The sequence below is a fragment of the Moschus berezovskii genome, chromosome 7 (assembly GCF_049115385.1).
Source record: "Moschus berezovskii isolate FMDL1 chromosome 7, NW_MosBer_1.0, whole genome shotgun sequence".
NCBI lineage: Eukaryota > Metazoa > Chordata > Mammalia > Artiodactyla > Moschidae > Moschus > Moschus berezovskii.
Window position 1 is genome coordinate 15,025,647 of NC_142466.1, and position 13,328 is coordinate 15,038,974.

General features: G+C 36.8%; 1 protein-coding gene across 9 annotated transcripts in view; it reads right to left on the reverse strand.

The window, feature by feature from the left end:
• Positions 1-13,328, reverse strand: part of HMBOX1 (homeobox containing 1) — a 191,466-nt gene that overhangs the window by 113,144 nt on the left and 64,994 nt on the right. For all 9 annotated transcript variants that reach the window (XM_055428071.2, XM_055428068.2, XM_055428070.2 and 6 more), the window contains exon 2: positions 4,078-4,157. In XM_055428071.2, coding sequence (XP_055284046.1) covers positions 4,078-4,100 — 23 coding nt within the window. In that variant the 5' untranslated portion in view covers positions 4,101-4,157. The remainder of the gene's footprint in view (positions 1-4,077; positions 4,158-13,328) is intronic.

Here is a 13,328-nt window from a genome sequence, read left to right on the forward strand (position 1 = left end):
TCTAAAATAATGTATTTATGTCATTTCAGAGTCACTGACTATGGGAACCACTTTATTTTTTGCCATGCTGCATAGTTTGTGGGACCTTGGTTCCCTGATCAGGGATCAAACCCTCTGCAGTGAAAGTGTGGAGTCCTAAAGGCTGGACCACCAGGGAATTCCCTAAGAAAACCCACTGTAAAAGTGATTAATTCAAAGGTCGTAAAAGAAGATAAAAGAAGGCACCTATTATTTTGTCCGCCCAGAATGTCTGTTTCCAACCACATGTTCCTGGAAAGGATGAAAGTGAAAAGTGGAAGTGTTAGTAGCTAAGTCGTGTCCAACTCTTTGCGACCCCATGGACTGTATGTAGCCCGCCAGGCTCCTCTGTCCATGGAATTCTCCAGGCAAGAATAATGTAGTGGTTCCCACTCCCTTCTCCAAGGAATCTTCCTGAGTCTCCTGCATTGCAGGCAAATCTTTACCATCCAAGCCACCAGGGAAGTCCTGCCACTCAAAATGCCCTATCTTCTGGCCAACAGTGTGGGCACACAAGGAAACAGCCTTGTTCTTCTCAAAATATTCAGGTTAGAGTGGCAGCAAGATGGACAGTCACTATAACTGTGGTCAGCTGCAAGACGTTAGTCTGGTATATTCCTCACCATGTAGAAGGAGCTAGTTTGTAGGAAAATAAGGCAGGCATAATAAGAAATTCAGGGCAGAGTGGAAAATTCTACAGTATTCCCATCCCTTGTTCTAGTCATTCCTAAGCCCCTACTACATTCCTGTTCTTCTTATATTGTCATGTAACAGCATGAAAGTGAAAATGTTAGTCACTCAGTCATGTCCAACTCTCTGCGATCCCATGGACTGTAGCCTACCAGGCTCCTCTGTCCATGGGATTCTCCAAGCAAGAATACTGGAACGGGTTGCCATCCCCTTCTCCAGGGGATCTTCCTGACCCAGGGATTGAACCCAGGACTTCTGCATTGAAGGCAGACTCTTTACCATCTGAGCCAACAGGGAAGCAGTTTAACTTCACACTGACTTCCCTTTATGCCTCACATTGTTTAAATTAGATGTATGTGCCCTGCACCAAGAGAGGTCCCTAACACAAAGACATACCTAAAGTAAAAAGATCTACAACTGCTAGAGCAAAATGTATGACTGCTCTAAAGCAGAGTGGGATAATGAGCAGGATCAAATCATACATGTGACACTGAAGGCACAATATTTTATTGAGAAAATGCCAAGATTAGAAGCTCGCTTAGATACTGAGAACAATATTCCAATGTGCATTAACATAAACAAAGGAACACATTCTGTCATTTTCAAATTTTATTTCTTATAATTCACCTAGTTTAAGCACATCATCATGAGATTATGGCAATAATGACCTAGAAAGGTCATCTAAGTCCATGATACCAGCAATTTTTTCACAACAGAAAAAGATAACATGTAAAAACTGAATTAATTTTCCTATATAATACAAGAATTGTTCACAGGATAAGGAACATCTTTCACTTTAAATTACTCATCTGAATGCAGACTCAGGCCAGCAATAATTGAAAATGATGTGAGAAGAATTTCGACACTGTAATAACACAGACAATGTTTAAAGCATAAAAGAACAATTAAATTCAGGAATTATGGCTCAGTTCACAAAGTGACATTCTGAAATACCATACTATTAAGACCATAATAGTAAACCCTTTTTACAATTAATTTTATCTCTACCTGTATATGTAAACCCTTCTTGAATAAGTCTTGAGGTTCAGAACAAACTTTAACTAAATCCTAGAAACACGTAGACCAAAGAAGGTTAAAGCATACACAAATGCCTAATCTTGAAATCATATGTGCAAAAATGACACAACCACCATACTTGTAAAGCATCAACAACTAATAAGACTTTATCGGATAACAGTATTTTCTTGAGCTGGACTCTGCTGTCTTTATCTTTTTATCTAGAATGACTAGGCAAAATAGGGTACAGTCATATATTAGTTTAGTCATTCATGGTATTTATTCCATGATGACTTAAAACATTATAGAGTCAACCATAATATTAACCAACTAAAGATATACTAAAGGCTCTTCGTACTATTTATGGCACATTACTCTCACAACTATTATTACCATCAAAGGAATGGCAGTTTTAAAGTAAGAAAATGACAAGAGTAAGTAAGAAATGAAGATTTGCTGGGGACTGAGCTTACAATATGGAAAAGTGATTCTGTAATTCAAACCAATGGGAGAACTGACTAATGCAAAAGAACAAAGGCTATCACTATAGGTAAGAGCATAAAAATGTTCTTTTCAAAATATATAGACTTTGAGAAAAATAAGATTATATTCAATTTATAATTACACTTTAAGAGTTCTTAAATCACCACTAATTAAGGTTGAGATTTTTAAATAATAGCCATGTATATACAACAGGGAAAATAAAATCCAAGTAAAAACATGAAAGTCTGTAGAGGGAGATATAAATTAGGTGTGGAATCAGAGAACAGGAGACCATTTAGACAAAAATAACTCGATTAATATTTACTGAGATTTCCCCGATGGCTCAGTGGTAAAGAATTTGCCTGCCTATGCAGGAAGACGCAGGTTCAATTCCTGGGTCGGGAAGACTGCCTGGAGAAAGAAATGGCAAGCCACTCCAGTATTCTTGCCAGGATAATCTCATGGATAGAGGGGCCTGGTGGACTACAGTCCATGGGGTTGCAAAGAGTCAGACATGATTTAGGGACTAAACAGCAACATTTACAGAATAACCTCTATGTGTCAGACTACATACAGCATAAAAAGGATGCAACAAGGCACAAATAAGGCAAAAAAAAAGGGCAAAATAAGGTTAAAAAAAAAAAGCCTCACAATGCTCACATTCTAATGGCTATGGAGAATAGCCATTAACACATAAACTGTACTTTTTAAAACAGGGAAAATTAGGCCCAAAGCAACAGAGTATCATCCCTTTCCCAAATATACAACTACTTAGCAGCATCTGAGGCCACAGTTCATACCACCTGGTCTATTTCAGAGACTTTCTGATATACTATAAAGTCAACAAGAGAAGAAAAATGTTTAACAAAAAAATCTAAGTAACAAGGAAAATCTATCATCATCCTGCTTACTGGATTACAGAACTGACAACCAAAACAGAAGGAATTTAATTGAAATGTAGACTGAACCAAATTTTTAAAAAATACTTACGTTAAAGATGCACTTAATGAGCTAATAGGTACTTTATCTTCTCTAATATCTGAAATTCCTGGAATACTTTTGTTCAGAGGCCTATTTAATGTGAACTGTAGCACTCCAGTACTCTTGCCTGGAAGATCCCATGGATGGAGGAGCCTGGTGGGCTGCAGTCCGTGGGGTCGCTAAGGGTCAGACACCACTGAGCGACTTTACTTTCACTTTTCACTTTCACACATTGGAGAAGGAAATGGCAAACCACTCCAGTGTTCTTGCCTGGAGAATCCCAGGGAAGGGGGAGCCTGGTGGGCTTCCGTCTATGGGGTCACAAAGAGTCGGACACGACTGAAGTGACTTAGCAGCAGCAGCAGCAGTGGTTACAGCTGATATCCTAGCGCAAAAAAACTCTCAACACAATACCACCATCCAATTTGTATTTTTTGCCAGATTCCAAAGAAAGGCTACCAACTGCATTAGTTAATAGGCTTATCTAGGCTTATTATCTCCAGCAGGTAAAGAAAATGGCTATGGTGCTTAGGAGTTTGCATACAAAATGCAGCAGTAAAGTAACATTCTACCAATATTCTGCTTGTCACAAGGAATTTAATACTAGCCATCGGTTTCACAAATTTCTAGGCTATTAAGTGGTTTAAAATTAGAAGTAATGTTATATTCAACTGACAATCCATGTTAGACTTCAAAACTGAACACAGAAATGGTATAAGACAAAGGTGATATAGATTTGAAAATTCATTCCTTACAACATAACTATGAAAAAATTATTTCAACTCCACAAATGCCTGCTATCACTTTTGTACTATAATATAATGATCTCTTATCTCTTTATTAAGACAATAGAGAAGGTAAAACTTAAGAGAAGAACCAGATACTCACAGCACTGGAAAGGAACTGAGCATACTTTACATGAGGTGGATCAATATCCTTGCTAGAGGTGATCAGCGCAATTTATCATTCTGCACAAAAAAAGGAAATTCAGAGACACTTTAAAATCAAATACTGAATAAAAATTTTAATTATATAATTTAAGGATTAACAGTTAACATCAAATAATCAGGTTTTTTAAAATTACTTTTTATTTTTCAAATAAAACATTTGTTTGAAGGAACATTTTAAAAATAGAAAAATACTTTTTAAAGCTTTCAAATTACTCACTTGGAAAAATGAAAATCATCCCTGAAGTTTATCTGTTACCAGATACCACCCAAGGAAACAGATTTAAACATGAAATGGAATATATATACACACACAATATTGTGACATTCAGGATAACTTGTTGATAATAACTCCAGGGCACTTATGTAGAATCCTATAAACAAAAAACATACCACAGCATGATTGAAGCTAACAGTCTTAACTGGGGGGTAAAACCGGGGGTGTAGTTCCAAGTCTATTATTTATTTTGTTGTTGTTTAGTTGCTAAGTCACATCCTACTATTTGTGAGCCCATGGACTTTAGCCCACCAGGCTCTTCTACCCATGGGATTTCCCAGGCAAGAATACTGGAATGGGTTGTCATTTCCTTCTCTCCAATATCTTCCTGACCCAGGGATCAAACCGACATCTCCTGAATTGGCACTGTGTCTTTACCACTGAGCCGCCAGGGAAGCCCATTATTTATTTTACTGATAGCCAAATCTTACAGTGACTTAATTTCTCTGAGTCTCAATTCCACATGCATAAAACAGAGGTAATAGGTAATTGTTTAAAAAAGCTACAAGAATTTAAAACATTTAAAAAATGGTGGTGATGAAGTCACTATCAAATCACAGGGACTTTTACTACTAACTTTAAAAAGACACCAATAACGGTGTCCATTCCTAAATAGGCTTAAGTTAATAATGGAGCGAGTTCAGTACTTCTGTCTTCTGATTAGCATTCTACTGCTTTATTCAGCTTTCAGACGCTGTGATCCTGTTCAATTCAGACATAGATCGTAACAAAAAATGAAATCTACTATTCACAGTTTAGGAGCTAAAGATCATGTATTACTGACTGCACTTATTAGCAGTTTCAAACAATATATACAGTGAACTATTTCCATTAACTGCAAGTTAATATTATAAAGTAGATGAAAGCCAAAAATGTTGATGTCAAAAACTCTCACATTAAAATACACATTCAGCACTGAATAATATTAAGCAAGACCAAAGTGTCTAACAGTGACTAATGATATATGTGAAATGTAAAGTTAGAAACCTTTCACATTTGCATATTCTAAACTGTAGCTTTAATGAAGTTCCTGCTGTAGTTAATTTTCTTGCTGACATGAGAAATACTGGTCCTAAATGGCAGATATAAAACACAAAGAAAACCTCCTAAAAATACTGTTGATTGCATTTCCTAGACAAAACACCAACAACAAACCACAACACAGATTACTGGTCAATATATGTATTTTTTCACTCCTGCTCAAATTTAGTTAAAATATACTAAATACTAGCCCTGAAATAGAAACAGGTCATAACATGAGTAAGATAGGGTGCCAGCAGTGTAGGGTGTAGGAGCTTATTAAAGTACGGCGGGGGCGGGGGGGCAGGGGAGGGGGTAAAATAAAAATTACACACACACACACATCTCCAATAAAAGGCATTAAGTGATAAGACTAAAAATACAAGAATTATGAGCATAGCAATTCAGAAATTAATCGGTTACAGAGAACTGGGAAGACTCAGCTGTTATTTGAAGTTTAGAATAAGACTTCCACCAAATCAAAGTGTGAAGGGAGGTTAGAATCAGTGGAAGAAACAATCAGGAAGAGGAAACAGTTTAAAAAAAGATTATGAAAGATGTTTAGGGACTAAGTTGACCTGTCTTGTTGGCCTTTAACATGTATGCATGAGGAACAGGTAGAAAGGGAGGAGTTTCACAGTCTATGAAGGGCTCATAAATGCCTTGCAGTATTTCTGATCTTAGTTCTATAAATGTGAGAATGCCACCACAACTGAATCAGATAAGCTAGGGGGAAAATCACCAAAGACCTTCATTTCACAGATGAGGAAACTGAGATTAAGACACTGATACAGACCTGTATAAGTGCCAATCACTGAATTTATGTCATTTATATTCCAGACATAAATGGATTTGAAATAATACATAAAAACAAAACATTCAAAGGACAGAAGATCAAGCAAGTTGCTTTGAGTTCTCTGCTCTCAGGTTCAACATCATAGAGCATTCCTAGCATAAGAGACAGATTTTTTAAATTGACAGATTAAAACTGTGTATTAAAATCACATCATTAGAATGGCTGTAATTTTTAAAAAAGCAGAAAATAACAAGTATTGGCACAGATGTGGATAAAATACCTTTGTGTGCTCTGATGAAAAAGGTAAAATGGGGATACTGCTGTAAAATAGTATGGTGGTTTCTTAAAAAACTTAAACACAGAATTATCAGAAGATCTGCAACTTCAATTCCAAGTATATATGCAGAAGTGAAAGCAGGGACTCAAAAATATATTTGTACACCCAAGTTCATAGCAGCATAATCATAAAAGCCAAAAGGTGGAAACAAATCTCTATCAACAGATGAATGGCTAAGCAAAATGTGATACATGCATACAAGGGAATATTATTCTGCCTTAAAAAAGAAGGAAATTCTGACATGCTAACATCGATGAACTCCAAAGGCATTACATTAAGTGAAAGAAGCCAGTCACAAAAGGTCAAATACTGTATAATTCCACTTTTACAAGATATTTACAGTCTTCAAACTCAAGGGCAGAATGTAGAATGGTTCTTAGAGGGGGCTGGGGAAGGAAGAGTTACTGTTTAATGGTGCAAAGTTTTAGTTTGGGAAGATGAGAAAAAGTTCTGGAGATGGATGACAGTGAGGGTCGTACAACAATGTTTATTATACTTAGTGTTATGAACTGTTTGCTTTAAAATTGTTAAAATGGCAAATTTTATATTATGTATGCTTTATTACCGCAAAAAGGAGAGTGTTATAATGAAAGAAAGCACATATTAAAAGGTATCAGGGATAAAAGTTTATGGATGCTGGATCATATTTAAGCACCTAGCTATAAAAAGCAAGTAAGGTATAAAAGACAAAAAAAATCACCTACTTATTGGACTTCTCATCTATTATACTTAAAAGAGGAAGAGTTGAATAACATTCACAATGACACAGAATTCTGTATCAACAAAGCTTACATTTCGATAGAAGAAAAACACTGCAAATATGTAAGAATTCAGAGAGTGTATTTTCTCAGTTACCTCAACAGAGACACATAATATAAAAAATTAAGAAAAATGTGCAAAAATATTTTTACTTATAAACTAAAAGATGAACTAGATAATCTTTGGATCAAAGAAATCAAAATCTTTATTTTATTTGAAATGGTTTTAGTGTTCACGCAATAAATATATATTATATATGTGTGTGTGTTTTTCCACATAGAGAAATCTCATCGGTGGAAGAGATCCAGTAATAGTGGTTACTGTAAGTACAGGGTGAGAACTGGACAGATTTGGGAAAGGGTGGGAAGGGGACTGTTCCTAGAGAACTGTATCATTTTAACCATATGAATGTTATTGTTCAGTCAATAAATCAAATTAATGAAAATAGGAAGTAAGAGCAGGAGCCCACTGAACCCTTTGTAATTCAGCACTAACTTGAAGACTATAGCAAACTAATAAGACATAAGAATGAATTAACTGGAATAAATATTGGAATGAAAGAGAAATATATACCTTTTGGCTAATGATCTAAAGGAATACCTAAAAAATGTAAGCTATTCTAGTAAAAACAAAATCCTGAGGTTTTTTGTTAAGAAGTATGCTGTTGCTGCTCCTGCTAAGTCACTTCAGTCGTGTCCGACTCTGTGTGACCCCATAGACGGCAGCCCACCAGGCTCGCCCGTCCCTGGGATTCTCCAGGCAAGAACACTGGAGTGGGTTGCCATTTCCTTCTCCAATGCGTGAAAGTGAAGTTGCTCAGTCGTGTCCGGCTTGTAGTGTGACCCCATGGACTGCAGCCTACTAGGCTCCTCAGTCCATGGGATTTTCTAGGCAAGAGTACTGGAGTGGCTTGCCATTGCCTTCTCCATAAGAAGTATGATACAACACTTTAAATTAATTTAAAAAATTTTCCCTAGTTTAGCAGGAGACACCTAGAAAAACAGGAAAAAAAATACACCAATCATACTAGTAACATTTTCCCAATACTTATAAATAGCTGTATTGAGAAAAAGGCTCCCCCCACAATTAAAGTTTAAAAATAGGAACTTAAAATTAGAAAAAAAGAAGTCCAAGAACCTCCAAGAAAATCAAACAAAAGGAGAAAACCAGAAGTGGACTTCACTGGCCGGATAACAGAACAAACATAAAAGATGCTAAACAAATCAATATGACACTGGCAAGGGAACAGACACACAGATGAGTGGGAGAGAATAAGGAACTTAATAATTCCAGAACATATAAGAAAATATACAAGCCAAAGGCTAAATTTTATTTCAACAAGCTGCTTTTGAACTGTGGTGTTGGAGAAGACTCTCGAGAGTCCCTTGGACTGCAAGGAGATCCAACCAGTCCATTCTAAAGGAGATCAGTCCTGGGTGTTCATTGGGAGGACTGATGCTGAAGCTGAAACTCCAATTCTTTGGCCACCTCATGCGAAGAGTTGACTCACTGGAAAAGACCCTGATAATGGGAGGGATTGGGGGCAGGAGGAGAAGGGGATGACAGAGGATGTGATGGCTGGATGGCATCACTGACTTGATGGACATGAGTTTGGGTAAACTGCAAGAGTTGGTGATGGACAGGGAGGCCTGGCATGCTGCGACTGATGGGGTCGCAAAGAGTCGACACGACTGAGCGACTCATCTGATCTGAACTTAGGATAACTTATCTAGCAAGAAATTAGATCTTTAAATTATATATAAAAATTTAAATTCCAAGTGCAATAGACATAAATCTATAAAATTCAGAGAGACATTCTACAACAAAATTTAGAAGATGATATGTCTTTTAAGTATTATTAACAAAGAGAAGAAACTTTAAAAGGGAGACATAAGAGTTTAAAATTTCCTACTACTTTTGATGGGGTGCTCATGGTTTATAACATAAATGGCATTATTTTGAAAGAGGGATAACTTAGGTATGGCATTCGGTTTTTTTTCTTTTTGCAGCCTGAGGCAGTTGTAAAATAACGTAGCTTTTTACAACTATGTATTCTATAGTATTTTTTCATTTGGTGAAATTTTAACTGTTAATGTTTTTGGCATTGTGCTTTGTACCATTTATTAAATAAAAATTTAAAAAAATAAAAATAAAATTTCCCACTACAAAAAAAATCATAAAGAATTTTTTAAAAGATGTCCTTGTCATCACAAGGGACTGGAATGCAAAACTAAGAAGTAAAGAGATAACTAGAGTAACAGTCAGGTTTGGTCTTGGAGTACAAAATGAAGCAGGGCAAAGGCTAACAGAGTTTTGCCAAGAGAACGCACTTGTCATAGCAAACACCTTCTTCCAACAACACAAGACAAGACTCTACACATGGACATCACCAGATGGTCCATACCAAAATCAGATTTATTACGTTCTTTGCAGCCGAAGATGGAGAAGCTCTATATATATAGTCAGCAAAAACGAAACTGGGAGCTGACTGTGACTCAGATCATGAACTCCTTACTGCCAAATTCAGACTTAAATTGAAGGAAGTATGGAAAACTACTAGACCATTCAAGTATGACCTAAATAAAATCCCTTATGATTATACAGGGGAAGTGATGAATAAATTCAAGGGATTAGATCTGGTAGACAGAGCGCCTGAAAAACTATGGACGGAGGTCTGAAAAACTGTACAGGAGGCAATAATTAAAACTATCCCCAAGAAAAAGAAATACAGAAATGCAAAATGGTTGTCTGAGGAGGCCTTACAAATAGCTGAGAAAAGAAGAGAAGCAAAAGGCAAAGGAGAAAAGGAATGATATACCCATCTGAATTCAGAGTTCCAAAGAATAGCAAAGAGAGATAAGAAAGCCTTTCTAAATGAACAATGAAAAGAAATAATGGAAAACAACACAATGGGAAAGACTAGAGATCTCTTCAAGGAAATCAGAGATACCAAGGGAACATTTCATGCAAAGATGAGCACAATAAAGTTCAGAAATGGTATGGACCTAACAGAAGCAGAAGGTATTAAGAAGAAGCGACAAGAATACACAGAAGAACTAAACAATGTCTTAATGACTCAGATAACAAAGATGGTGTGATCACTCACCTAGAGTCAGACATCCTGGAGGGTGTAGTCAACTAGGCCTTAGGAAGCATTGTACATGAACTGAAAACTTCCAGATATTCAAGCTGGATTTAGAAAAGGGAGAGGAACCAGAGATCAAACTGCCAACATCCGCTGGATTATCAAAAAAGCAAGAGAGTTCCAGAAAAACATCTGCTTCATTAAGTATGCTAAAGCCTTTGAATGTGGGGATCACAACAAACTGGTAAATTCTTTAACAGACAGGAATACCAGACCACCTTACCTACCTCCTGTGAAACCTGTATGCAGGTCAAGAAGCAACAGTTAGAACTGGACATGGAATAATGAACTAGTTTCAAATTGGGAAAGAAGAACGTCAACGCTGTATACTGTCACCTTGTTTACTTAACTTACATGTAGAGTACAACATGCGAAATGTTGGGCTGGATGAAGTTCAAGCTGGAATCAAGATTGCCAGGAGAAATATCACTAACCTCAGATATGCAGATGACACCACCCTTATGGCAGAAAGCCATAAGGAATTAAAGAGCCTCTTGATGAAGGTGAGAGAGGAGAAGAGAAATAGCTGGCATTCAGAAAACTAAGATCATGGCATCTGGTCCCATCACTTCATGGCAAATAGTTGGGGAAACAATGAAAACAGTGACAGACTTCATTTTCTTAGACTCCAAAATCACTGCAGATGGTGATTTCAGCTATGAAATTAAAAGACACTTGGCTCCTTGGAAGAAAAGTTATGACAAACCTAGACAGAGTGTTAAAAAGCAGAGACATCACTTTGCTGACAAAGGTCTGTGTAGTCAAAGCTATGGTTTATCCAGTAGTCATGTATGAATGTGAGAGTTGGACTATAAAGAAAGCTGAGCACTGAAGAACTGAAGCTTTTGAACTGCGGTTTTGGAGAAGACTCTTGAGAGTCCCTTGGACTGCAAGGAGATCCAATCAGTCAATTCTAAACGAAATCAATCCTGAATATTCATTGAAAGGACTGATGCTGAAGCTGCAGCTCCAATACTTTGGCCACCTGATACAAAGAGCCAACTCTCTGGAAAAGACACTGATGCTGGGAAAAATAGAAGGCAGGAGGAGAAGGGGACGACAGAGGATGAGATGGCTGGATGGCATCACGAACTCGATGGACATGAGTTTAGGCAAGCTCAGGGAGATGGTGAAGGACAGGGAAGCCTGGCATGCTGCAGTCCATGGGGTCCCAAAGATTCAGACACAACTGAGCAACTGAACTAAACTTAACGAGTAGTCCTATTCCTGGGAATCTATCACATAGAAACAAAAGTAATCATACACAATACGTACAAGGATGTTTACTGTCATTTATTTTCCTATTTCTTGCCTCTATAAACAGAACTGTTTCAATCCATACAGGAATGGTTGAATAAATGACAATATACTTTGATCAATGAACACAATGCAATCAAGCAGAGTTTTATCAGGTGACTTGGTGGGATTTGCACATTGCCACATTGAGTTAAAAAATAAACAGCAAAATGCAATCAAATGAGTGTGATGAGATTTAAAAAGAAAACCTACAAGAACAAAACTGAAAGTGAAAGTTGCTCAGTTCAGTCTGACTCTTTGCCACCCCACGGACTATACAGTCCATGGAATTCTCCAGGCCAAAATACTAGAGTGGGTAGCCTATCCCTTCTCCAACAGATCTTCCCAAGCCAGGAATCCAACCAGGGTCTCCTACATTGCAGGCAGACTCTTTACCAACAAAAACAGTCCTTTTATAGGCGTGTCTCTTGTCAGTATGTTTACTGACATATATATATACACGAACATGGAGAAAAAATAGGCAGTCAACAGGTATTGGAGGTGGGGTTAAGGATGAGGGTATACATAGGGAACATGGGTAAGGAAGGATAAATGCATCTATGCAACAGTTAAAGACACATTAATGCAAACAAACTGTAAACATTCCTACTATCAGAAATGGACTTAATTATCAAATAATGATTTTAGGGTTGTAAAAATTCAACACAATGTCAGGTTTTTCCATAATGAAAAAGCCTATTGTCAGCACTGATGATCCTTGAAGGAAAAATGTAATCTGGAAAATCCATTAGGAATAAGAATTTGTAGATGGTTCTTTTTATTCTAGCTTTTCTCTTTAATATAAAAAGTATTAAGCCATATAAGGTAAAGGAGAATTTCAAAAGATATAAAATAAAAGTTAAGTCTGTCTTCTATCCCAAACTCCTTTTTCTCTTCCACTGAGACATTATACAGTTCCTTCATACATCTTTGAACTTGGAAGTGTAATTTTAGGGTAAATTCCCAGTAGAGGAATCATTATGACAAAAAGCATATACCCTGTAAACTATGATAGAGAGATTTCATCAAATGGCCTCCCTAAAGATCAATTTATACTCCTAGCTTCAGGAAATGCTTAACTGTGAATCTAGTACGTCACTGGTGATTTAAAATTGAATTTACATTGTGCACTTCGGTATGTATCTTGTTTTATTCAATAATGGTAAACACAGAAAGGGTAGAATATTTTAAGAAAGCAAAGCACAAGAGAAAGGGAAGAGTTAGCTCTAACAGCACAGGCAGCAAGTAAGTCATCAAAAGAAGAGGTAACAGGACACTGCTAATAGCAACTAGTGAGACCCTTAAGCTCAGATCTGGATATTCAAAAAGGTTTCTCCAGATCTCCTTTACTGCTCTTTTAGCACCTGACACAGAAACCACTGTTATCCATCTAAGATACCAATTTACAGCAAAAATTAAAAAATGTGTAAATATACAGAGATACACAAGCCTTACAATCTCGTAAGTTTGATAATATTAGTACTTTGAATTTAATGATGAGGAAGTAAAATTCCTTCCTTGTTGGATGCACATTAAACACACACACAGATATATAAATGTAA